Source organism: Erythrolamprus reginae, chromosome 2, assembly GCF_031021105.1.
Source record: "Erythrolamprus reginae isolate rEryReg1 chromosome 2, rEryReg1.hap1, whole genome shotgun sequence".
NCBI classification, from domain to species: domain Eukaryota; kingdom Metazoa; phylum Chordata; class Lepidosauria; order Squamata; family Dipsadidae; genus Erythrolamprus; species Erythrolamprus reginae.
Window position 1 is genome coordinate 89,446,809 of NC_091951.1, and position 26,506 is coordinate 89,473,314.

The 26,506-nt window shown below is 40.7% G+C and overlaps 1 protein-coding gene across 3 annotated transcripts in view; it reads left to right on the forward strand.

The window, feature by feature from the left end:
- SFMBT1 (Scm like with four mbt domains 1) overlaps positions 1-26,506 on the forward strand; it is a 132,904-nt gene that overhangs the window by 63,983 nt on the left and 42,415 nt on the right. For all 3 annotated transcript variants that reach the window (XM_070738636.1, XM_070738638.1, XM_070738637.1), the window contains exons 2-3: positions 12,655-12,802; positions 18,966-19,060. In XM_070738636.1, coding sequence (XP_070594737.1) covers positions 12,775-12,802; positions 18,966-19,060 — 123 coding nt within the window. In that variant the 5' untranslated portion in view covers positions 12,655-12,774. The remainder of the gene's footprint in view (positions 1-12,654; positions 12,803-18,965; positions 19,061-26,506) is intronic.

The window sequence follows — 26,506 nt, forward strand, 5'->3', positions numbered from 1 at the left end:
ATTTTGTATTAATTGTTGATTTTCATATTTGACCTTTTGATCAATTTAATTTTATGTTTATGCTTGAATTTTTGTATGAATACCATTGTTTCAACCAAACCTTTTTAGCTGAATATTTAATAAAATCATATGCAGGTAATATTAGCAAGCCCATTGAAGATGTTTGTAGATTGCCAACATTATTAGTACTTGATTTTTGCACACTTATTTAAGAGCCCACTGTTGTATTTTTGTAGTTACACATCTTTTACTTCATATTTTTATACAGATTTTGCTGTATTTTATTTGCTGTATTATGCCAATTTTTTCATTAGATATATATAGAGAGAGCTGGTTATCTGCACTACTTCAACAAAGTGAGGAAAATTGCCTGGATTGTGCAATGTTTTTGGCACATATGATAGTATATTATGATTAGTAGCCTACTATGGAGAGAGAGAAAGGCAGAATTTGAGAGGTATGTGGGAACTTGCATAGTAGTAAAATGCTGAGCTAGAGGTTATGTAATAAATGAAAAAACTTTCATTTAATACTAAAAGGAACAGAAAAAACATTAATTTTTAGTCAAAAGTGTTTGGATTCTAGTGGATTCAGAATATTCTCTGATTTCCCGGTATTTGGGAAATATTCAAAAGAGGTTAATGAAAATTTTTTTATAATCATCCAGGGCTATGGAACCTATGAGAATGAATGTCCTATGAGTGGAAAGAGGAAATACCAATCAAAATAATGTCTTAGTAAATCTGCAACATGCTGCAATTTCATCCATTTTTTTTAGCCAAATATTTTATCCCACAAAACCTAACCTTACAAAGAAAAAGTAGCGTTATACATATGAAAAAAATAATAATTTCAAGTAATGAAGATATGGCCACTTTAGGTACTAAGTTGTAACTAACATGTTGGAAGCCGCCGTGAGTCTAAGGAGAAGGGTGGCATAAAAATTGAATAAATAAAATAAGTAATAAATAAAATAAGTAAATTGGAGGTTCTTGGTTTGCCACTGATTTATACTGATAGGAGGCTTTATAGCTTAGGCTTAAATACAAACATCAAACGAGAAAGCATTATTTGTTTATACTCTGCCCACTTGCCCTTTGGACCCCTCCTCCATTGCTGCCCGCTATCAACTATCACTTTTTCTTTAGGGAATTCTGATTGTAAGTCAGTATGTTTCTGAGCCTATCTGACCCTGCTTTCTAAGGTAAAGATGGTTGTGAGAAGTCATTTAGTATTAGCCTTCTTAAAACTTCAGAAAGAAAAACGACCTGCTCCTTATTGCTTTCATATTATCCTTTACTTTGCATCTCCATCTCTTTTTTTAAAAAAAAAAATCAGTGTTTTTGTAATTTTTTCCCTTCTGTTTCTGTCCTCTACTGCTAATTTTGATAAATCTGAGTGTTGTGATGTGAGGATAGAGGGAAGATGGTCCAGCCATATACAGATTTGATAAAATACTGGTGAAGGATTTCTCACCTCTTTCTTCCTATTATTATTATTTTTTAACAAGGTTAAAGATAGGCTGTTCATCTCTCAGGGTGTTAGGATTCTGCTTGTTATCTATTCTTGTTCAATACATTTGAGGTAACGGGATGAACTTGTGCTGCAATTCAAAGCAAATGTCTTCCATTTGTTCTAATGTTCTTGCTCTTCTTTGACCTTGGCCTTCCAATCTCTATGGTCACAGTGTTTGGCTGCGATCAAAGAGCCGATGTGGGTTAACTGCTGAAAATTGAATCCAAACTGAAGTCATTTAGTTGGCAAGTAAACACAACTTTAATCTAAAGTGTCCTGTGTACTTCTTGCTGCTGTTCTGTCTCAGGATGCTCACTGTGGCAAAAGGAAAAAAAATAATCTTTTTTTTTTAGAAGAATCATATTTGATGTGACAGTATCATATTAATTTGCCTTATTTTATCTGTCTGCTGTATCTTTCTGTCTAGCTAGGTGGCAGTGTTTGGGGAAAGTAAATCTATATCATCCAGGCCTTGGAGTCAGAAACCAGAGAGAACATCCATTACTTAGAAATTAGGAAAGCTGCCATGAACCAGTGTTAGTTTTTGCCCAGTTATAAATAGCAAGCTCTGTAGAATCCTGATTATTCATTTTCTCCATTTATTTACAACAGTGAATCAAAAGAGAGACGTGAAATGGTTGTCTAACATTAAAAATATCACAATGTTAACAAATTTGTTTCATTTTTCTGTGTTAGCCATAGCTTTGTTCAGACATTTTATAACAAGATATATTTAGTCTAAAGTTTGTTTACATTGCATGTTTAATTTCTCTTTCCTAAATGGGGCCCATAGGACTCTTATATTAACTATTAGTTTATAAACATATGAAAATTTCAAAACATTTAACAATTTTATTAAAAGTAAACTAATATAAACTCTAATTGCCATAGTCTAGAAACTACTGTGTTCACTAAAAATATTTTCAGTTTTTTTGTGACAGATTATCTTTTCATCCACTCATTTATGTTAGGGAGATATATTAAATAAAATGTAGGTATTTTAGACCTAGGTATTGCATACAAAATTATACACAGTAATGTTTTACCTGTAGATGACTTTTTCTGTTTTAATCACAATAATATGCGCACGAACAACCACTTTAAACTCAATGTAAATCATTCTAGACTTGACAGTAAAATATATGATTTCTATAATAGAGTTGTCAAAGTCTGTAATTCCCTACTTCATTCAATTGTCTCAGCTACAAATTTTCACAGTTTCAGTCACAAATTGATTTCTGTGGACCTTGCTTCATATTTAAGTGGTCAGGGCCTATCGTTCCTGTCATAGTATTTTTATTCTCTTGTTCTCATTTTTGTTTGACAACTTGCAATAAATAAATAAAAATAAACAGAATATTCTAACAGGAATTGGCTCTTTCTATATTCTCTTCTTTCCCTAAATTTCTATATAAAACCTAATTTGTTTCCTTAATTCAGCTATAAGATGCTGATGAAAGATGTAAAGCTACAAAGCTGTTGAAATTAACTGCAAAAAAGGTTCTAATAATATTTTTAACATGCTAAAAGAAAAATCCATTTTTATATTTTAAATCCTTAGTTATTTTGGCTTTTAGAACATTAGCATATTGCCAAGTAGTGAACTGCAGTAGACTATAAATTCACCCACTTTGCAGTTTTATCTTTGTTGTAGTTCATAGTAATTGGTAATTATATTTTTACTCTACAAGAGCGAGCATGCTAACATGCATTCCAAATATTTCCTTATTTTTTCCTACCTAGATTAGGATATATAATCTTTTATTGGGTTAATTATTCAGTCACCTCTAGTCATACTTTATCATGAATAAACCTTTAATTTCATGAAATTGTTGTGTTCACAGATGCATATCAAGCTGACATTAGAACCTTAAAACATATATTTAGCTAAGCTTTACTACATCTTTCTTCTTTTAAATCCAGTGTGCTGTCTAATAGGGAGAAGTTATTTTTTATGTGCTACTGCAATTATTTTCCATATTTGCCTTCTGATTAGCTCAGTCCTGAAATCTCTAGGAAAGGTTGCCTGCATATAAATTCAAGGATTAGAACTTTAAAAACATATTTAGTTAAGCCTTACCACATTTTCTGCTTTAAAATCCAGGATGTCATTCAATATGGATAAGTTTAAATTCAATTAAGATTAGTATATCAACAATTAAAGTGTTAAATTCAAACAGAAAAAGTCAAAGTAAATTGATATTCCTCACCTTCAGTTAGCTACCACTGCAGTGATGCAAACAATCTGTCCAGGACTGAAAACATCTTTTGAATTTTTGACATCAGCATTATACGTTAAAAGGTGCTGATAGTTCTACAACTGAGAGGAAGGTATTTTCAATTGCTGATAAGCTTCAACCAATTTCTTTTTTTAACTTAACTATTTATTGAATGCTGGGGTTTGAGAAGCCTGGATTGAACACACAGCTGGGTTTGAATGAACATTACTTTATCTGTGTACTCGCCTCACCTATTCCTTTGCTGACTAAATATGGGATGCACCCTAAGCTTTTCCCATATACTGTATGATTATTGCAGATAAACTGTGATGATGCCATAGGCTCTTCATCCAGCTGTAATGTATTGGCTTGCTGATATTTCTCTGTTAGCCAAAGTTCCATCTACAGGCATTACTATAGCCTGTAAGAAAATTGTATTGTGATGTCTCCATTTTGAATTGATTTGAACATAGATTCTAATGTGAACTTAAGCTCTTTGCTGAAGGCCTGAAATAGATTAGGCCTGAGGATATGTAGTATCTATTAGATTTCTTCTGCATCCAGAAATGTATAGAGTTGTGATGGTGAACCTATGGCATGTGTGTCACAGGTGGTACACAGTGCCCTCTTAATGGGTGTGCTTCCTCTTCCCATGCTGAAGGGCTCCCCCCTCCTCTCGCTGGCTTTGTAGCTGGTGCATTTCCTTCACTATGGTGACTCCTCGGTTTGGCTGAAGCCGAGTAGATTTGGCTGCAGCAAAGCTTTTGCCTTTTCGTGCCCAGACGTTCCGGGATGCAGCCTCGCACCAGGTGTCTGGGAGCCAGCACGAGGGAGTCACCACAGTGAAGTGGTTTATTTCCTCTCCAAGCGCCCACAGAAAGGAAAATGCTTTGTTCGCTCTGGGCTGCCCAGAGAGAAGGGAGCGTTTCTTTTCTCTGAGCTCTGGCAGAGGTTTATTCCCTCTCCAAGCGCCCAGAGAAAGGAAAATGCTTTTGTTTGCTCTGGACTGCCAAAGCCTCCTTAAGTGTCACTGACAGGCTCCTATGGCAACCCAGAAAAGCCCGAGATGGCCGGGATTAAAGAGGGAATGGCAGGAAACTGGCCGGGCCTTCGTGCCACTCTCAAATTGCCTGGGAAATTTTTCCAGGCTCGGGTTCTTAAGTAAAAAAATAGTTCTTAAGAAGAGGCAAAAAAATCTTGAACACCTGGTTCTGATCTAGAAAAGTTCTTAAGTAGAGCTACCACTGTATATGCATATAAAGCCAAATTAACAGAGAAAAAAACATAGTAGCAAGGAAAATTCAAGAGTAGCAACACTATAGTATTTTTGGAGAAAAGCTTTTTAAATACCTTTTTTGCAAAGAGGGAATGGGATGGGTTAATTGGTTTTTCTTTGATAAGGTTAGGTAGAGAAGCCTTATTACTGCTATGACAAAGTATGACAAGCTTTAGTTTCCTGTGGAAGTAGCCTCTAAGTGTTGGCTGCATAAAAATTAGGGGTTTAAAAATTTGCATGAAAAATGGCCATCCAGAAATTGTTAGACTAATGCTTGGTGGCAAGCAATAGTAAGACTTGTAGAGGACCAAAGTTGTCTCATCTTTGTACTGAAAATTACTAATAACATTTGGACTTAGGCCATGAAATGTATTGGAAGATGTTGAAAGTTACAATCTTTTTACATGGGTGAAATTAGTTAATGTGGTATATTAAAAGACCTTGTGGAACCAAAAGGGAATAAATAATTATTCAAAAGATGAGATTTAACAAGAACTACTAGTAAATTATTCAGCTGTTTTTTTCCAAAGGTAAAGTATAATCTCTGATAAAAATAACTAAATATTATCTGATAGTATAGTATGGCATACTAAGAAAGGTAGACAATCCAGATTTTTGTTAAGATAGCTTATTTTTTAGTTAAATTTATCATGGTGAGATTTATTCCTTTGTCTTTTTTTAAATTCAGTTTTTAATTGTCTTGCTTTTAAAGAGTTGGAAAGTTCTGGGAACTTAAAAGTACTTATACTATTATTGCTAGTAATTTGCAAATTTTCATTTGGCATAAATATAATTAATAAATAAATAAATATAATAAGTATATTTCTTAATATGTATTTTGTATTTTCTCATCAACATAAATATAATTAATTGCCTTATTTTTAAGGAATAGTATGTCTCGAGTATTGTATATTACGATTCCTAGAGCATTTTGCCAACTATCATAATAACAGTTGCTGATATAACCTTTCTGGCAGTCTCTTGGGTTCTGAAGTCAAAACAGTGGATATTTTCATACAATATACAGAAGACCTAGTTAACAAGCATATATCATATTGTGCCCAGCAATATGTGTGGCTCTTTAACGAGAATGTTAAGCCCCCTCAACAAAGGTTCAATCAAAAGATTATTTAATAGTGTAATCTATTTCTAGTTACCCAGCCAATTTATCTATTCTTGATACTAGGGTATTCCTACTTGATGGTGTAACAATTTTAATATATTTAGAATTGTTTGCAAGCTTTCCAGATATTTAAACTGTGATAGAAGTTTCTGATGTGAAGAATATCTACTTTATGTTAATTACTGTATTTGAAATTAGGGACTCTATTTTTTGATGGACTTAAAAACCCACCTCTGTCGTCAGGCATGGGGGAATTGAAATTTCACTTCTCCGTACTGAAGGAGCGGGTCCAGCAGTCACATGGGTTGCTCATGTCCAATCCGGTGGAACTGAGCCTAGTATTAAAAAAGCTTGCCGGATCCGCCCCTTCCCCAGAATTCGCTCAGTTCGCATATCCTGCGGTTGTATTGTGATAGCTCGTTCAACATTCTAACACCTTCCCTTCGATCTTTCCTTCAAAAAGTAGTAAGATTTATTGTCTTTATTCATTTACTTGCACCAATTGCGCCAGCCGTTTAAAAGAAAAAAAGAAAAAAATAAAGCGGCTCGGCTTTTTTCCTTGGGAGAAGTTGCGGTTTCGTTTTCCCCCGGCGGTTTTTGCCGGTTACGATTCCTGCGGCCGCTTGTGGATTCTTCTAATCCTTTGGCCTGGAGGTCCTGGTGCAAGTATTTATATATTGAATTATTGATTATTTATTGTATACAAAATATTTAAGGGCTTAAGAAATACCTCCTGCGGAGTGAGACGCCTTCTAGTCTCCTGGACTTAGTCGATCGCTTCCCCTTTAAGTATTTACGGGGCGATTTTTTCGGCGCGAAGGCCTTCGCGCCCTTTTTAAATCTAGGCCTCTCGTGTTGGCCTCCTGCCAGCCCCGTAGGCCTCAGTCCACCGCGTGGATCCCGGAGCGGGCCTTGGGGGTCCCAGGCTAAATTCTCCACCGGCTAAGCCTCCAGCCAGAGTGCCTTGGTTTACTTAATTACAAAGTTTAGGGAGGCTGGCCCCGCTGGATTTGGGGGCACGAACTCTGGGTTTGCCCAGATTGTCCTCAAGTTTCAGCAGCTTCGAGGCCTCGAAGCAGGATCCATTCCTCTTGGGAAGTCCTTGAAATTCTTCTCCTTATTATTCAGTTATTGGCTCAGCCTTGTCTTCTGTTAATTGTCAGACTATGGCTACTTTTCCCAAGAGAGGCACAACTAAAGGTCCCAGAGAGGCCAGGCCTACAGGCGATGAAATTACTAGTATCCCCCAGGCCTCTTCCTCCTCTTCTCCAGGGGCCCGCCCCTCGACCAAGGTCACCAGGGCCGAGAAGAGAAGGGACCTAGCCCTACAAAAAATCATGACAAATCAGCAAAACGTTTGAAAGTGCAGGCCCAAGTAATCAGTAGTCAAGACCCCCCAGAGGCTTCTAGTCTACCTCCTTCTGGGGTCCCTGTGTTATCTCTGGATGAGCCAAACCTAGACAGACCCCAACCTAACCTATGGGGCATAGGTCCAGAGGAACCAGATATTATTGAAGATTCCCCCCAGCCAGGATCTTCCCAGGCCTTTAGGAATTCTTCTGCCATTTCTGCTGATATTTCCAGTTTACCTCCTGAGTTCCAGTCTATATTTGCTGTGCTGTCCAAAGCCATTGATGCCAAATTCTCCACCATCAATGAGCCTCCCTTACCTCTTCCTCCTTCTCGCTCCTCCCGCCCCTTGGGTTCTTCCCCAGCGGTCAGAGCTCCTATTCAGGATGATTCAGATTCCTCCCAGGATGAATATGAGGATATAGAGGATGATGAGGATGCTTTTCAAGGCTTATCAGATGATGAGGAATCCCAAATAAAGGTTCCTCCTCCAATTACTATTTTTCCCTCTCAATTATTCAAATCTCTCCTCCTCAAAGCTAGAATTTCTACGGGATTAGCGGCCCAGGAGAAACAATCCTCCACTTCCACTGATCCCCCAGAGGAGAATTTACCTTACTTCACAGAGGAACAGGAGGATAACGAGGTAATTCCTATGCCTAAATTGTTTAAAGATGCCTTACTCAAACAGTGGGAATTTCCAGCATCTGGCCTTAATCCCTCCACCAAGGATAGAAAGTTGTACAAACTTTCCTCTTCCTATGAAGAGCTTCTATCCTTTCCCAAACCAGATGAACCTGTCAAGATTCTTCACTCGGCAGCGGCTGAGCCAGGCGAGGCGGAGGAAGTCCTCCGCCCAGAGGACAAGCGCATTGAGCAAATGCTCAAAAGAGGATTCACCGCTGATTCCTGGGCCATTAAAAGTTCTGCAGCGGCTTCCTTTTTCTCCAGAGCCACGCTGCTGTGGCTTCGCCAACTTCAACAGCATATTCCTCCCGATGACTTGAGAGGTCAACAAGACTTCAACAAGGTCTTTGCAGCTGCCCAGTACGTGGCTGATGCCACCTTGCAATCTACTAGATTTTCTGCTAAGTCTATTGCAGCTTCTACAACGGCAAGAAGACTCCTATGGATTCGCCCTTGGCAAGCGGGAGTTCGCCAAAAGTGGCAGTTATCCCAGGGCCCCTTAAAGCGCGACCTTCACTTCGGTGATCTTCTGGATCCACTCCTCACGGAGACCACGGACAAGAAGAAAGTTTTGGGTCCAACCACAAAAAAGGCTACCAAAACGCAGTCCTTTCGTCGCCCAGGGCGCCAGCAAGATCAAGCGGCTTCCTATCAGAGATCTCCAGGTCAGTATTCCCCCCGCTTTCGTTCCCAAGGTAGGAACTCCAGGGGTAGAGGGTTTCGCTTCCAAAGGGGAGCTTCCTCTAACAGGGCTTCAAAAAAACCTAGATGGTAATCTTACCTCCATTCCCATAAGGGGTCGCCTAGCTCATTTCGTCTCTAATTGGCGTCTCACCTCCAAGGACCCTTGGGTCATTGACACTGTTCAATCAGGCCTTCTTTTAGAATTTATTTCTCCTCCCCCTAAACGTTTTATTTCCTGCCCTTCTCCCAGGTCATCCTCAGATTGTAACCGTATGGAGGAGGCCATTTCTCATCTATTGTCCATCAGAGCCATTCAACCGGTCCCTTCCGATCAGAAGGGCCTAGGTTTTTACTCCATCCTATTTATGGTTCCAAAGTCCTCCGGAGGTTGGAGAGCTATTTTGGATTTAAAGAAACTAAACCTATTCATCAAATATAGGAAGTTTAAGATGCACTCCTTGTCTTCTATTTTGGCCGCCATTCATTCGGGAGATTTCATGGTCTCCTTAGACCTCACTGAGGCCTACCTTCACATTCCTATAGCCAAATGCCACAGAAAATTTTTACGTTTTTCCTTTCAAGGCAGGCATTTCCAGTATAGAGCGATGCCATTTGGCCTTTCCTCGGCCCCTCGAGTCTTTACAAAGCTCTTGGGGTCCCTGGCGGCCTATATCCGGGCGTCTCCCATCCACATTTTATGTTATCTTGATGATATTTTGATTCATGGGAACTCCCTAGAGAGAGTGAAAACAGACCTTTCGGTCACCATGTCAGTCCTTCAGGACCATGGATTTTCCATCAACTTTGATAAAAGTCACCTCCAACCTTCCACATCCATTTCTCACCTGGGATCCATTATTGATTCAGAATCCTCCCAGGTTTTTCTCTCTCCCGAGAGAAAACTCAGTATAGTGGAGTTAATTTCTAACATTTTATCTAATGCTTCAGTATCCATAGTTACTCTATCTTCCCCTTTGGGGAAGATGGTGTCATGCATAGGCATCATTCCCTGGGCTCGCCTTCATGCTAGGGAACTCCAGTGGCTCCTGTTGCCTTTTCAGAGATCGGGGCACAGCAACTCAAATCGACGCATTGTCATCCCACTGAGTGTTCGCAGATCCTTCAAGTGGTGGAAGTCTCCGGCCATGGACAAAGGATCCCCGTTCAGGTGCCCGGATCAATTTGTCATCACCACAGATGCCAGTCTATCGGGATGGGGCGCCCACGCCCAGGGGATGATAGCCCAGGGCACGTGGTCCCCGGAGGAAGCTTCCAGGCCAATCAATTGGCTAGAGTTAAGAGCCGTTTCCCTGGCTCTGAAGCATTTCTCTCCTCGCATCCCCAACCGGCACGTTCTCATTCTCACCGACAACATTGCCACAAAAAGCCATATCTGCAGACAGGGAGGCACGAGATCCAAGGCTCTCATGAGGGAGGCCCTCAAGTTGGGCCTTTGGGCGGAAAAACATCTGCAGTCGCTCCTAGCCGATCACATCTCGGGGAGTCTCAACGTCCAGGCGGATTGGCTATCCCGAGCAACGATAGACCTAGGAGAGTGGAACCTCCATCAAGACCTGTTCCATCAAATCACCCTCAGATTCGGCCTACCAATCCTGGATCTCTTCGCGACCAATGCGAACGCCCAACTCCCTCGCTTCTATTCCAGATTTCCATCCCCGGGAGCGGAAGCAATCAATGCCCTCCGGAGTCCATGGCCTCCAGGCCTACTCTACGCATTTCCTCCAATTCCAATCCTCCCGGACGTGATTCACAAGGTCCTCACCGAGAGGGCCCGAGTAATCATAATCGCCCCTCATTGGCCCCGCCGGCCCTGGTTCGCGGATCTCCAACAGCTGTCCGTCCAGGACCCTTGGCGACTCCCCGTTTCGGGGGATATGCTGCGGCAGGGGGCCTCTTTCCATCCAGACCCGGAGTGGTTCCACCTCACCGCCTGGCTGTTATCAGGAGAGATCTAGAACTGCGTGGTCATGACCCCGATTCAGTGGAGGTCATTTTAAAGGCCAGAAGGGGTTCGACCAATCGAATCTACGACCACACGTGGTCCAAGTTTCACCAGTGGTGTCTACAGGAAGGTCTCTCCCCTCTGTGCATCCCCATACACAGAATTATTTCCTTCCTTATGCAAGGCTTCCATAAAGGACTTTCCACCAGCACCCTCCGGCGTCATCTGGCAGCCATTTCATCTGTCCTAGGGGGTCCCCGCAGACAGCCTCTCCGATCCTTCCCTGAAGTTCAGGAATTCCTCAAGGGCATAGCCAATCTCAGACCTTCCAAGGTCCACAGGTATCCTTCCTGGGATTTGCCACGGGTTCTCCATTCCCTCACGCAGGCACCATACGAACCCCTAAAATCGGCGTCCCTCAGGTACCTATCCTTTAAGGTAGCATTCCTGGTGGCTATTACCTCTGCCCGACGCATTTCGGAGCTGGCTGCCCTCTCAATCAGGCAGGACCTTTGTCAATTCCATCAGGACAAGGTAGTCTTGCGACTGGACCCCACCTTCTTACCCAAGGTCAGTTCCATGTTCCACAGATCTCAGGATATTGTCCTACCTTCCTTCTGCCTCCAACGAGACCATCCCTTGGCAATTAGATGGCACACCCTGGATCTCACCAGAGCGCTGAGAATATATATCCAACGCACAGGACCCTTTCGGAGGTCAGAAGCACTCTTTGTAGCCTATCATCCCAGAGTCATGGGGGCCAAAGTGTCTTCAACAGTAATAGGCCGTTGGATCAGAGGGACTATATCTAAGGCCTATGAGTCGGCCTCCCTCTCAGTTCCAAGGAACATCACAGCGCATTCCACCAGGAGCGCAGCCACCTCGGCCGCTTGGGCGACTCAAGCCCCGTTGGAGGAGGTCTGCAAAGCAGCCACTTGGGCCTCGCCAAATTCCTTCATCAGGCACTACAAAATTGATTCTTACGCTTCAGCGGACGCTGCCTTCGGCAGAAGGGTACTCCAATCCGTTATCTCACACGATAGCAAGCTAATCCCACCCTAGGGACCATCTATTGGGTATGTCCCATGTGACTGCTGGACCCGCTCCTTCAGTACGGAGAATAGGCGTTGATTGCTTACCTGAACGCCTCTTCTCGTACGGTGAGCGGGTACAGCAGTCACTTCCCGCCCTTATATGTGTCTTCTTTACCTTTCTATATCTTTCTTCCTCTAACAATGAGAGTTGAACACTAAAGAGCTTCACAACTGAGCCTAGTCTATGGATTCGCGAATTCTGGGGAAGGGGCGGATCCGGCAAGCTTTTTTAATACTAGGCTCAGTTCCACCGGATTGGACATGAGCAACCCATGTGACTGCTGTACCCGCTCACCGTACGAGAAGAGGCGTTCAGGTAAGCAATCAACGCCTATTTCCCCTAGGCTTATAGAATTTATACATGGTATGCTTATATGTATGAGTGTTTTTTTTTAATTGGGGTTTTTTAGATTGTTTTTAATATTATATTTGTTTACATTGTCTTCGGAGAGGGGGGGGCATACAAATCTAATAAGGAAAAAAAAAGTTGTATGAAACACAAAATGAATTTATACCTTTAAAGTAAGTAAACCTGTGTCATTATTTTATCTTCTGTTTCTAATAGTCTGTGGCATAGTAGATTTCTGTAACAAAATCACCTCGGTATTAGAAAATAGTAGATTTTTTTGGGTAGAATCAAATAGGAGTGCTGACTTGGCTTGTTCTAATGCTACAAAAACAAAAGAAATAAAATGTATCTCTAGATTTAAGGATAAAAATGTGCCTCTAAATTTTCTTCACAGTTTTTACTTTGACACAAAGCTTGAAGAAGCGGACCCTGGGATGCTGATGAGATCAAGACGGTGACCCAGTGAGTTTTCCTGCTTCCTGTTCCCAAGCTGTATTACCAGATTGCTGTGGAAATGAATGGAGAACAGCAGCACGAGACAGGTATTATAGTTCTGGAGATGGAATCATGCCAACTGGAATCATTTGACCCCAGAATAAGTCATCATTGCTATAATTTCTTTATACAAGTCTGGGCTATGTTAAAATAGAATTTAGTATTTTTCTTTAACAGAAGTTATTTTTTAATACAGGAGTTCCCAGTACATAATTAAATGCACACATGGTCATTTAACTATAACACATATTGGGTTATAGTTCTATTTTGTAATGTATCTGCTTTGAGAATTTAAATATTTATTTAACATTTGGAATTAATGTTTGTTATTGTTTCATTTTTGATACATTGACATGCTATCATTATATGAGTTCCCAGTTTGAGCATGTACGATATTTTCCTTTTAAGAAATAAATAATAGGTATTGACAAAAATGAGTAATGTCATAGTACACTTGAGATCCTTGATGCAATTTTTCACACATGAAGAACTAAAATACTGACAATTTAAATTAATCTTGAATTTTGATCATACTCCTCACTTCACTTCCTATGAAACAGAACACATTGAGAAATAATGCTACATTCATGTATTTATTGCCGAAGCACTAATGATAATGTGAAGTTTAATTTTTTACTGAGAAATGGTTTTGAATTATAGACATAACATTGGTTTTCTTACCTGTTTATACAAACACACGCAGTATATATTCCATTTCCATTTGGTTTCCTTTGAATATAATGGTCAGTAATTCAGCATCAACATTAAATGTAAAATTACTGTTATGGAACAGTACAAAAATGCTGGTTATATACTAATAGAGCTGTCCTGCACTCAGGCTTAAGTTGTTTTATAATTAGAGTTGTGTTGATATTAGACTGATCATTATATACAGTGTATACCTATCCTGGAAAGGGAAAAAAATACAAAAAATAAAAATGACTCAGAAATGCCTGAAGCGTCTGCAAAGGCATTGGAAAAACTGCAGTAGAAATTGTTCTAATGACAATAATCATATGCCTACTAATGTTGAATGAGTCTAGAAGTATAACCCTAGTACATTTTTGTCACTATATTAACAAAACACAAGATGACATCATAGGGGCCTTCATCGGGTTCAGTATAACACTATACTTGCACTATATTCATACATTCTTTCATGATCTCAGCACATTAAAAGAAGAAAGGAAAAGCTATACAATAGTATATTCTGTCCCATCAAGAATAGAAATATTTTTGCCTGGCAACCAAAAGATCTATCTATCCATCTATTTGATTTTTATGCTGCCCTATTCCTCGGACTCAGGGCGGATCACAACTAAAGTGAATATACTTGAGTATATGAAGTAGAGTGAGCATATCATATAGAAATCTAAAACTAAAACATACTAAAACCCTCATATCTTAAAAAACAACCGCTCACATTCAATCAATCAACCTATACATTCATTCACCGGCTGGGACAAGATGATTGAATTAATGGCCCCAAGCCTGCCGGCAGAGAGAGGTCTTTAAACTCTGGTGGAAGGCAGGGAGGTGGGGGCAGTGTGAATCTCTGGAGGGAGTTGATTCCAGAGGGCCGGGGCCGTCACAGAAAAGGTTCTTCCCCTAAGCCCCGCCAGACGATATGTCTAGCTGACAAGACCTGGAGAAGGCCAACTCTGTGGGACTTGACCGGCCGCTGGGGTATATGAGGCAGAAGACGGTCCCGTTAGTAACCTGATCCGATATCATATAGGGCTTTATAGGTCATAACCAACACATTGAATTGTGTTCGGCAACCAGTCGGCAAACAATGCAGCTCGCAGAGTAATGGAGAGACATTGGTGTATCTTGGAAGGCCCAAGACTGCTCGCGTGATTGCATTCTGCACCATCTGAAATTTCTGAACATTCTTCAAAGGTAGCCCCATGTAGACAGCATTGCAGTAGTCGAACCTCAGGGTGATAAGGTCAAATGGAAATGTAGAGAGCATTGCAGTAGTTGCACCTCGAGGTGAGAAAACATGGCAAATGCAAATGTAGACACTTTTTCGGAGTCAATGGTGTTCTTTTTCCTGAATGGTATGTACTTTTAATTTGAAAGGTATATCTATATAGGGGCATACATAATGTTTCATGTATTCCTGAGTATGAGGAACCGGTGGCATTCCAGATACTGTTGAATTATAATTCCCAGGAGTTGTCACTATTCATGTTGCCCGAGGCTACCGGAGCTGCATTCAGCAAAATCTAGACAGCTTAATAGGTTTACCTGCAGATAGAAAAACCCAAAATTATAAACAATGGTCAATATTTGTAAGGCGCAGTGAAATAATTTGTTCAAAAATTGCTCCAGCCCCATATGCTTATAGAAACATAGAAGATTGACGGCAGAAAAAGACCTCATGGTCCATCTAGTCTGCCCTTATACTATTTCCTGTATTTTATCTTAGGATGGATATATGTTTATCCCAGGCATGTTTAAATTCACTTACTGTGGATTTACCAACCATGTCTGCTGGAAGTTTGTTCCAAGCATCTACTACTCTTTCAGTAAAATAATATTTTCTCACGTTATTTCTAATCTTTCCCCCAACTAACCTCAGATTGTGCCCCCTTTTTCTTGTTTTCACTTTCCTATTAAAAACACTTCCCCCTGAACCTTATTTAGCCCTTTAACATATTTAAATGTTTCAATCATGTCCCCCCTTTCCCTTCTGTCCTCCAGACTATACAGATTGAGTTAATTAAGTTTTTCCTGATACGTTTTATGCTTAAGACCTTCCACCATTTTTGTAGCCTGTCTTTGCACCCGTTCAATTTTATCAATATCTTTTTGGAGGTGAGATCTCCAGAACTGAACACAGTATTCCAAATGTGGTTTCACCAGTGCTCTATACAGCGGGATCACAATCTCTGTCTTCCTGCTTGTTATACCTCTAACTATGCAGCCAAGCATTCTACTTGCTTTCCCTACTGCCTGACTGCACTTATTTAGTCAAAAAGATATTACAGAATAAAATGGCCAAGGTTAAGTAAAGTAGTTTTGGCCATTGGCAGACCAGATGTAAAAAAAAATGTTCAGGTATGATTATTGAGTCTTTTTACAAAATAATAAGTGTGTGTTAAGTTTTTATTAAGAATCGGATCTTTCATTCAGACCTAAAGTATTTTTAGCTTACATATTGTAATGCAGGTTCAAAGATAGAAGAATAAGTTACAGAAATACAGAATTCTCCAGGAAATAGAGTTGGACTAGGTGTTGACAATATTCAAAAGGAAAATGTGAGATATTTAGTTCAAAGCATTTCTGTATTCCTGCAACCTACAGTGTAATCATGTACAAAAGATACACTGAAGGATTTAACAAAGGATCGGCACAAGGTACGCCATAATCTTTAAAAATGTTGGAGTTGAGGACTGCCAGCAGTTAATCTGCTAACAAAGATACAACAGCTGAAACAGATGGGACTCATGGGAGGCAGGAGGAGGAGCTTCCTTATGGCATAGCCTATATTTTTTAAACTGCAGTTTTATCCCTTTTATAGCATATTGTTACAACCTACATCTGGTACAAAGATACTCTGACCTATTATCTTCAGTGGAAGAGATGGGGAAAATGTTTTTCATTTATTTAGGAATATAATACATGCCATGCAAAGCAAAGCAAAAGACACAACATAAGTAAATTCTTATCTTTTATGAGAAATCTATAAACTCATTGTTCTGTGTCTATTTTCTAAAGACTACAGATGTCAGATTTACCGCTAGTCCCATTTTGTGCATTCTAGAAGAAAGTCCTAACTATGACTACTGTGTTTTCCCGAAACTAAGGCCTCTCTGGATAATAAACCCAATTGGGCTTTTGAGCGGATACACTAAAATAAACCCTCCCCTGAAAATAAGGCCCTTGAAGCCTTTGAGCAGCTGGTCCCCACCATTCCCTTGGGGGTGAAACGGGGAGACACTCCCCACTGGTACCTGCCATCCATGCGGAGGCCACTCCTGCAAACCCTACTGCACCTTCTCTTAGTGGCTGCTGCAAAAAGAGTGGCAGGCCCAGCGATACGCTTTGCAGATTCCTCCTTACTTACTGGTAACAATGCGATGGTCGCAGCAGGTCATCCCACTGTTCACGAAGCAGCTACTTTGGCAGTGCTGCTCAGGCTGCTGCTGCCTCCAGCAACCATGGCTGCTTTTGTAGCTGCAAAAGCAGCAAAAGGTCCAGCAACGCTTCCTGTGCAAACAGCACAAGGTGAGGAGGCAAGGCAGGGGGACAGGGGAGGAATGTGCCTCGCACGCCCCATGTGCACCTATCATCCACGTGGAACAGCCTCCTGCCAACCCTAGCTACCACGCCCCTTTTCTTACTGGCAGCCGCAAAAAGAGCACTCTTGCCAGCCGTAGCCCTGGGGCAGGGGGGACTGGTGCTGGAGCTCTGAGCAGTGGTTGGTATGGGTTCTGTCTGCCCAGCCATGAAGCAGGAAGAGCATAACTGGTTCTTGCCCACAGCATTGTCAGCCAGGACAGGTCAGACCTGCTGCTGCCTGAGGTCGGGCCACATTTGGTGAGCCAGACAATGCTCGGGAGAAAAAGAGAGGAGGCGCTGCGAGAGAGCCTTTTTCTCACGTTCTTCTCTTCCCGAGTGGCGGTGCATTCAGCTCACTGAATCTGGCCTGCTGATCTTGGCTGGTGACGGGGAGTGGCAGGTGGGGAGGGGTACGGTGGAGGAGAAGAGAGACACGTGTCTTACCGCTCAGTCACATTTCTTGCTGTTGTGTTCAGTGATACAAGTTGTACCATTAAAACCCCTCAAAACCTCATGAGTTCATGAAGTTGGAATTAATTGATTGAACTATTGATAATTATTTTCTTTTTTTAATGGTACAGCTTGCAAACACATTCTTTCCTATCATCCTCTAATACAAAAAAAAATGACTAGCTAATTTCTTAGGGTACAAATGGAATATAGCCTATGCAAAGTTATGATTTAGGAAGTAGACTAAGATGTGAGAAATGTAAGTTCAAGCCCATTTAAGTCATGAAAACACATCAAATAACTTTAGACCTACACTGGGTCCTTGCAAGGATAAAACAGAATATTAAAGTATTATACCAGGGTGCCAAATTCAATTTCATTGAGAGCTGTATTAGGGTTGCACTTGACCTTGGGGGGGGCGTATGGCTAGGGGTAGGCTTCATTCATGTGGCGCTCTGTCAGTGAAAATGGTTCCTAAGCTTTGTTTTCAGCTGTGACAGCCCCCTGCAACCCTTGCCAGCAAAAATGTTGCTCAGAAGGACTGTACACGGCCCTTCCGAGTTCCGTTTTCACTGGCAGAGGCACCGTGGGATGGTCCTTTGCTGTTTCCACGGTGACCCTGTGAGCCAGATCTAAGCACCCAGTAGGCCAGATCCAGCCACCTGGCCTTTAGTTTGATACCCTTGTACTATACTATAGGGGTGCAATAGCTGTTCTGTAAATATGTAGACAGTCACTAGAGGACAGCAAAGAAGTATTTTCTTCCATCTAGAGGTTGTCCAGATTTTTCTGAGAATATATGGCAGCCCAAATGTACTGTATATGAATTCTTGAAGAAAAAAACCGGATATAAAGTGAACTATCAATTGGGACAAAGGGCTGGCTGGTTTAAGCAAGGGCTAAGGTATTGGTCCTACATTGGTTCAGTGTAACTGTATATCTTCTATATTCTTTTCTGATTTTATTCCTTATTTTGGATTTGAATTAGGTTCTCCTATATTAATATATGAACGTCAGTAGTTTTGCCAGCATTCCAATTTTTCCTGATGATGTTCAGTTCCTGGTATTTCTGAATGGTATTGAAGTAATACAGGTGAAATTGACAAGCGAGGAATACAAAAATATGAGTAGACACATGCCTGCCGCTGCTTGAATGCCCACCACTACTTCCTGATTCCTTAATCTTAATAGTAGATCTCTGCAGCTTTCTTTTAAAAGCATATATTTTTGTTTAATGATAGAGCCAATACATAAAATCAAAAGAATGCTGTTTATGGGCATAGAGGCTTTAGTAACTTGATATCTGACACAAAAGTGACATTGTTTAATTGACATTAGTGCATCAACATACCCAATTTCAATAGAATATTTCCTTTGTCTTCAAAGCAGTGGGGTAAACATCTACAGTTAAGAAATTTATAACACCCCCTTTCCATTTTAGATTTGCTCATTATTTCTGGATTATTGTAGATGCAGGATCTGTTGTGGAAGAAGCAGAGTTCAGTTGGGATGACTATTTGGAAGATACAGGAGCAACAGCAGCACCTCACAGCTCATTTAGACATGTAAGTAAACATCTGGTCAATGTTGTGTTCTGTGTGTGTTCTTTAAACTCTGATCCCTTGGTAGCCATAATGGGCAGAAGCTCTTCATTTCAGATCCTTGAGAATTCTAAGTGCAGTCCCCTAAGCTCTTTGCTGTAACTTTTGGGCTTTCTTAATATCCTCACAGGTCTCATTTAAAGGGGAATAACAGTAATAGCATTTATTTTTGTCCTTTGCTTTGCAAGGGGGACTCTTGTGCTTCTGTTAGTGCTCGAGACAGATCCAAATAATTGCTGACTTAAATATTTTTTAAAGCGAGAGTGGCTGTTCTATGGTGCAAAGTGAAATGTTTTGCAGTTACAACACATGAAGATAATTAGTCTGCAAAGAGCTTGCTGACTCATCATCTTAAGGCTTTCTTCCATGCCTTGTTGACAACACCTTACTCATTCAGTCATCCCTTTCTCTCTTTTATTTTTTTTTCCTTTTAGTAGAAGTGAACGATAAAACATGAAAATTAACTTGCTACTTTTTAAAAGTGCAATGTTTCAGATAAAAGTATGTTACTGGTTTTTTGGGACTAACAAACAAAATAATTGGACAGGGACTGCAACTTTCACAAAAGTTTTACAGCATGATATGGATGCTGTGAAGCTCCAGGATTTTTTGCGCTAGAAAAAAATACTTTGGGTGGTAGTGTATGACAAAATCTTGAAATGTCTTTTTAATTTTTCAAACAATGAAAGCACGTAACATTCAACAAGGAGTATGTATACTCTATAATACAACTACGGGCTGTCTGTTACACCATTGAAAATTCAACTCTGTAGACAGGGTTCGAGTATAATTGTTCACCTTTTCAATAATCAAGTTACTGTGGAATTTAAATTGTATGAAAATACTGTGTTAAACCTTCCTAGGGAGGCATTTGGCAGAAGTTTGATTGATATGTCCCAAGATGTAACAATGAGCAAAATTTGGGAAGTCCAATTTTACAATGGACAGGAGGTGTATAGATTAGATTTTTCTGTTCAGCAAGGAATTGAGAAATATAGGGATGTGAGAATTATACAAATGTTATAGAATAGAATAGAATAGAATTTTTATTGGCCAAGTGTGATTGGACACACAAGGAATTTGTCTTGGTGCATATGCTCTCAACGTACATAAAATAAAATATACATTTGTCAAGAATCATGTGATACAACACTTAATGATTGTCATAGGGGTCAAATAAGCAATGAAGAAGCAATATTAATAAAAATCTTAGGATATAAGCAACAAGTTACAGTCATACAGTCAACATGGGAGGAAAAGGGTGATAGGAATGATGAGAAAAACTAGTAGAAGTGTTTAATATACACTTGTTGATAGGCTTAAATTATGAAGTGTTTTATACAAATATAGAATGTAAGACTCATTGTTGAATGCAACAAATAAATACATAAGTAAAGAATTTGCAAGAAGAAATGAAATACCTATTGAATTCATTGTTGAACAGGGATAAAACAAAAATGTGTAATGTCCTGGATTGTTTTGCAGATCTGTGGATAAATGGATAATTGTATTAGAATGTTTTGGGGGAGAAGTTACAGGGAAAATAGAATGAATTGTTACAATGCCATATATTAATGGCAAAAACCAAAACAAGTAAATGAATTTGTATATCTTTTTTAAAACTAAAATTAAAGGACAAATATTTTAAGATATGTAAATACTGTATTAGTAAAAATATGCTGGGTAGTAAGTGATTTGATGAAAGAAAATTGTGTTTATCAGAAAGAAGCTAACTGGTTGTATGTTACATCATATTTTAGCCTACTTAGTATTTATTTATTTGTTTGTTCGATTACTGTGGCTTACAACATATTAATATATAACAATGGAAGAAATTGAAATTAAACAGCATTATAAAACATCAATATAAAAACCCCTTAACTTAAAACATCTGCCAGACAGCGGACCTCATACAACTCTGTCATATCTCCAACAGTCAGACAATAATATGGGCTGGCACAAAACAACCAGGTTCAACAGCCCCACCCCTGCCGGCATAGATGTGTATTTAAGCTCTTCCAGAAGGCCCGGAGAGTGGGAATATTATGGATCTCTGTGAGGAGTTGATTCCAGAGGGCAGGCAACCACAGAGAAGGCCCTTCCCCTAGGGTCCACCAGTTGGCATTGTCTGGCTGACGGGACCTGGAGAAGGCCCTTCCCCTAGGGCCATAACCGGTCGATGGGATACATGAGGCAAGAGACGGTCCCGTAGGTAATCAGGTCCTAAGCTATGTAGAGCCTTAAAGGTCAACCCCATCACTTTGAATTGTTTTCGGAGACTAGTTGACAACCATTGCAGCTCGTGGAGTGATGACAAAACATGGGTGTATCTGGGAAGGCCCATGACAGCTAGCACAGCTCTGTTTTGGATCAATTGCAGTCTACGAAAGTTCTACAGAGGTAGCCCCATGTAGAGAGCATTGCAGTAGTCGATCCTCGAGATGATGAGGGTGTGAGTGAATGTCAGGTGAGCCTCCCTATCCAGATAAGACCGCAACTGATGCACCAGGCGAACCTGGGCAAACGTCCCCCTTGCCACAGCTGAAAGATGATATTCCAATGACAGTTGTGGGTCGAGTAGGACTCCCAAGTTGCGGACCTTCTCTGAGGGGGTTAAAATTCCTCCCCCCTCCCCCCCTGGAGAGATGGAAATATCCTTAGGAGGCAACACCCACAACCAATTCTGTCTTGTCAGGGTTGGGTCTGACCCTGTTGGCACACAGCCAGACCCTTACAGCTTTCAGACAGCAGCACATTACCTCTGCTGCTTCACTGAATTGGCAAGGGGTTGAGATGTACAGCTGAGTATTGTCAGCGTACTGATGGTAACTCACCCCGTCTCGGCGGATGATTCACCCAGTGGATTCCGCAGATGCAATCATTGCAGAAAGATACAAAGTCCTTGCCGCCCTGAATGCTTCCAAATAAGTCTTAACAAAAGCTCTTAATTTGGTTCGGTCAGATTCTGATTTACTGGTCCTCCAACACTTCTCTAGTCATCTCTTCTGGCATTTCATCCCCTGAGTTTCTCAGTAACCCAAGGAGATCTCCTGGGTCTATTACCACAAAAAGGTTGCAAAAGCGCAATACGGTCAAGAGCCCCTTTTGCAGCCGTGTTCCAAGCCGTTACTAGTGACTCCACCCGATTGTGTATAAGCGAATCTGATATCTCCCCAAGCGCCCTTTGAAAGCCCATAGGGTCCATTAGGCTTCTGGGGCAGAACCACCTAATCGGTTCTGCCTCCCTTTGGGGGAGGATTGGAGCCTTATAGTCTAGCCGTAGCAGAAAATGGTCTGACCATGACAATGGTGTGATCACTAAACCACTTAATATCAGGTCATTACTGAGAGGAAAACCATAATGAGAGTGTGCCTGTCCTCTTGTGTCGGACCCTGAATTACTTGAGTCAGGACCATGGTTGTCATGTAAGCCATGAACTCCTGTGCCAACCCAGAGGACTCGCCGAGTGACGGCATATTGAAATCCCCCAAGACCATTAGTCTGGGGAACTCCACCGCCAACCTGGCTACCTCCTTGAGTAGCACTGGCAGGGCTGCTGCCACGCAACTGGGAGGCAGGTACATGATCAACAAGCCCACCTGAACTTCTAGGTCTAGCTTCACAAGAAGGGACTCACAACCCAGTATCTCAGGAGCAGCGAGCCTGCGTAGGTCAAGACAACTCATAGGTTATAATTGCCACCCCTCCCCTCCTTTCCTGGGGTCGTGGCTGGTGCAACATCTGAAATCTGGCTGGGCACATCTCAGAGAGGGGAACTCCCCCCTCAGGACCCAGCCAGGTCTCAGTCACAGGTCGGCCTCCTCATCCAAAAGCAAGTCCCGGTTAAGGGGAGCTTTATTCATAACTGACCTGGAGTTAAGTAGCAGCAGCCTGAGCCCAGGGCCCGGATTTCACCTATCACTGTTACCCTAGGTTGAGCTCGAGGGGCCAGACCAGGGAACCACTTTCAAGCAGCTGGTCCTCATTCCCTGTGAATGGCCTACCCCTCTGCTCTCGCCATACATAGAAACATAGAAACATAGAAGACTGACGGCAGAAAAAGACCTTATGGTCCATCTAGTCTGCCCTTATACTATTTCCTGTATTTTATCTTACAATGGATATATGTTTACCAACCACGTCTGCTGGAAGTTTGTTCCAAGGATCTACTACTCTTTCAGTGAAATAATATTTTCTCACGTTGCTTTTGATCTTTCCCCCAACTAACTTCAGATTGTGTCCCCTTGTTCTTGTGTTCACTTTCCTATTAAAAACACTTCCCTCCTGAACCTTATTTAACCCTTTAACATATTTAAATGTTTCGATCTTGTCCCCCCTTTTCCTTCTGTCCTCCAGACTATACAGATTGAGTTCATTAAGTCTTTCCTGATACGTTTTATGCTTAAGACCTTCCACCATTCTTGTAGCCCGTCTTTGGACCCGTTCAATTTTGTCAATATCTTTTTGTAGGTGAGGTCTCCAGAACTGAACACAGTATTCCAAATGTGGTCTCACCAGCGCTCTATATAAGGGGATCACAATCTCCCTCTTCCCATTATGACTGGAATAGCCTGGCCCTCTGCACCCCCAGAGAGCGCGCCACCCACCCACCCAGTCTCTATATCATCCGGCAGGTCAGCCCATTCCTCCAATCCATTCTGTCCACTTCATTCGCCTTCACATCCATACAGTCTAACAACACCCTCCCGTCCCAATTAAACTATCTTAAAAACCTCCCTACTAAAATTAATGTAAAAATATTACTGAACCCCAAGGCAAGACAGAAATAAAAAAATTGCCCCCTTTTTGTCCTTCACAAACTTCATAACTGGAACTTCCTCTCTCCTTTAGAGGAGGAGATAATAAAAGTCAATAAATTCAGTATGAAAGTGTGAATTTAGTATGGCCAGAGAAATGCAAGTTGACTGCAGTGGGAATGGGCTATTTAAGAAGTGTGTATATTAAGAAAAGAAATAATGTGAAGAAAGAATTTGTACTGAATAAGTGTAAGTCGCACACAAAAATGAATAACAAGTATGAATGGAAGGTCTTTGGTCATACAGAAAGAATGAATGAGGGCTTCATGAAATGATGGAATACTTGTTTCTTTTTATAGACTGTTTTTTTATTGTGCGCTGCCCAGAGTCATGTTTTGTGAGATTGGAATCTATATAAATGTGAGGGATGAATGAAACAATATATTAAAAGAAAAGTGAATGAGTTGAGAGAAAGAGAGAAACTTGTGGTTGTCTTGAGTTTATGATATCTACAACAAAGAGAAAGGAGAGAGATTCAAAGAACAAAAAGCAATGAATGTAATATCAGGATTTCCCCTCCCCCCTTCGCCCCCAAAGGCCTGGAGATGTAGTTAATTATGTTAGTATATAAGCTAGTTTTAGCTACATTTTCCCCTCCCCTTTTACTCCTTTTCTGCATAATGTGGTTTATTCCAGAAGAATGTATATGCGTGTGCCATGAATGTGCATGTATTTAAATACAAAATATTGTACATGAAAATGAGAAAAATATTGGAGCAATTGTATAAATATACAGTGGTACCTCGGTATTCGACCATAATCCGTTCCAAAAGTGTGGTCGAGAACCGATTTGGTCGAGTACCGAATTAATTTATCCCATAGGAAATAATGGAAATGGGTTTAATTGGTTTCCAGCCCCTATTTCCTTTATTTCCTATGGGATAAAGATATGAGGTCTAAGCACTCCAAGCTGTAGTTAGGGGGGGCAGTTTCAGGGGGGGCTCCTTTCCTCAGTGGTTCGTCTTCCCTTTAAGCAGTTACACCAACTTTCTCTTTCCCGAGAGTAGCGACGGCAGCAGAGGCTTTCCTTAGAGCAGCAGCAGCGCCGGGAACGTGAGATGAGAAAGGGAAGCCTCTGACGTTCCCGGCGCTGCTGCTGCTCTAAGGAAAGCCTCTGCTGCCGTCGCTACTCTCGGGAAAGAGAAAGTTGGTGTAACTGCTTAAAGGAAAGGAGCTCCCCCGAAACTGCCGGTATTGCAGCCCCCCCCCCCCACTCCCTACAGCTTGGAGCACGACTGGGAGGCTGTTTAGTGGGCGGCCAGAATGGGCGTGTCGAATTCCGAGTCCCATTCCTTCTCACCCCGTCCCCTCATTTCGGATAATAAACAAAATTTTCTGTGGCTGTTCGGTATCCGAATTTTTGTTCAGATACCGAAGCAAATTTTTGCCGAAAATTTTGTTCGGTATCCAAAATGTACGAGAAAGGAAGCGTTCGAGTACCGAGGTACCACTATATATTTGTGTATCCATGTCACAAGGGGCCATGTAGATTTACCTTATGGTATAAAGTTTACCAATTTAATCCCCCCCTCCCCAAAATAAATATTGTTACTATAACTGCCTTTGGTAAAGTATAGAGTTTTTCTTTTTTGAAAAATACTTTATTAGTTATTTACATTAAAAAAAGAGAATAAACAATACAACTGTACATTTACAAAGTGCATAAAATTACATAATTATTTATGCATAGAAATCCATAGAAAAAAAGAAGAAAGAGAAAAAGAGTGAGAAGACAAGGGGAATAACAACATACATATATACACTCAAGACGGAATAAAGCATTGTGCTTTATACATGGGTTGTTTTGGTACCAGAGCTTAATATTTACACCTGTTAAATTGCAGGCTAATTGTTTTTTGCAGCATATTCATTTATAACAATATATTTTTTCCTCTTGTTTACTATTACACATATATTTGTTAATTCATTTGTTAATTTATCCATTAACGTATCCATTTCTATGTGATTGCTTTCATATCCTCTATATTTTTCCATAGTGCCTTGCAATGGTGATATTTCCTCTTAACAATAGTTTCGTTTCTCTCTCTTAGATTATACATTAAAGTATAGAGTTTTTCAATCATAAGCTAGCATACTTTGCTACTTTGTATACCCTAACAAATTAAAAATGGGGAATGCAGACTAGTTCTATTCTTATCTGGGGGCAAGATCCAATAATTTATTTCTGTAATGTCAGATGGGATTGCATAAGAAATTGGATCACTGAGACTACTACTGTAGTCTTACTAGATTGCCATGAGAGGGTGCTATTGGAACAGGAAAGAGAATGTTTCAAATATATTGGTTCCTGTCCAGAGCAGACATACTTTATTTGTATAGTAAGACATGTATCCAATTAAGACATCTTATTCTCGTTCTTATTCTTGCTTGCATGCTATTGTTTATTTACTTTTCTTAGTTTATTAATTGTTAGTTAGAATCACTTCTCCCAAGTTCTGCCTTGATTTATCTGTTCCTCTAGGACTGTGCATTTATGTAAATTTCCATTTATATCTGAGGGGGAGGCAGCTGTCTAATTCTGTTTCATTTCCAATTTGAAATACATTTTTGTATGAGTAAGCTTATTCAATA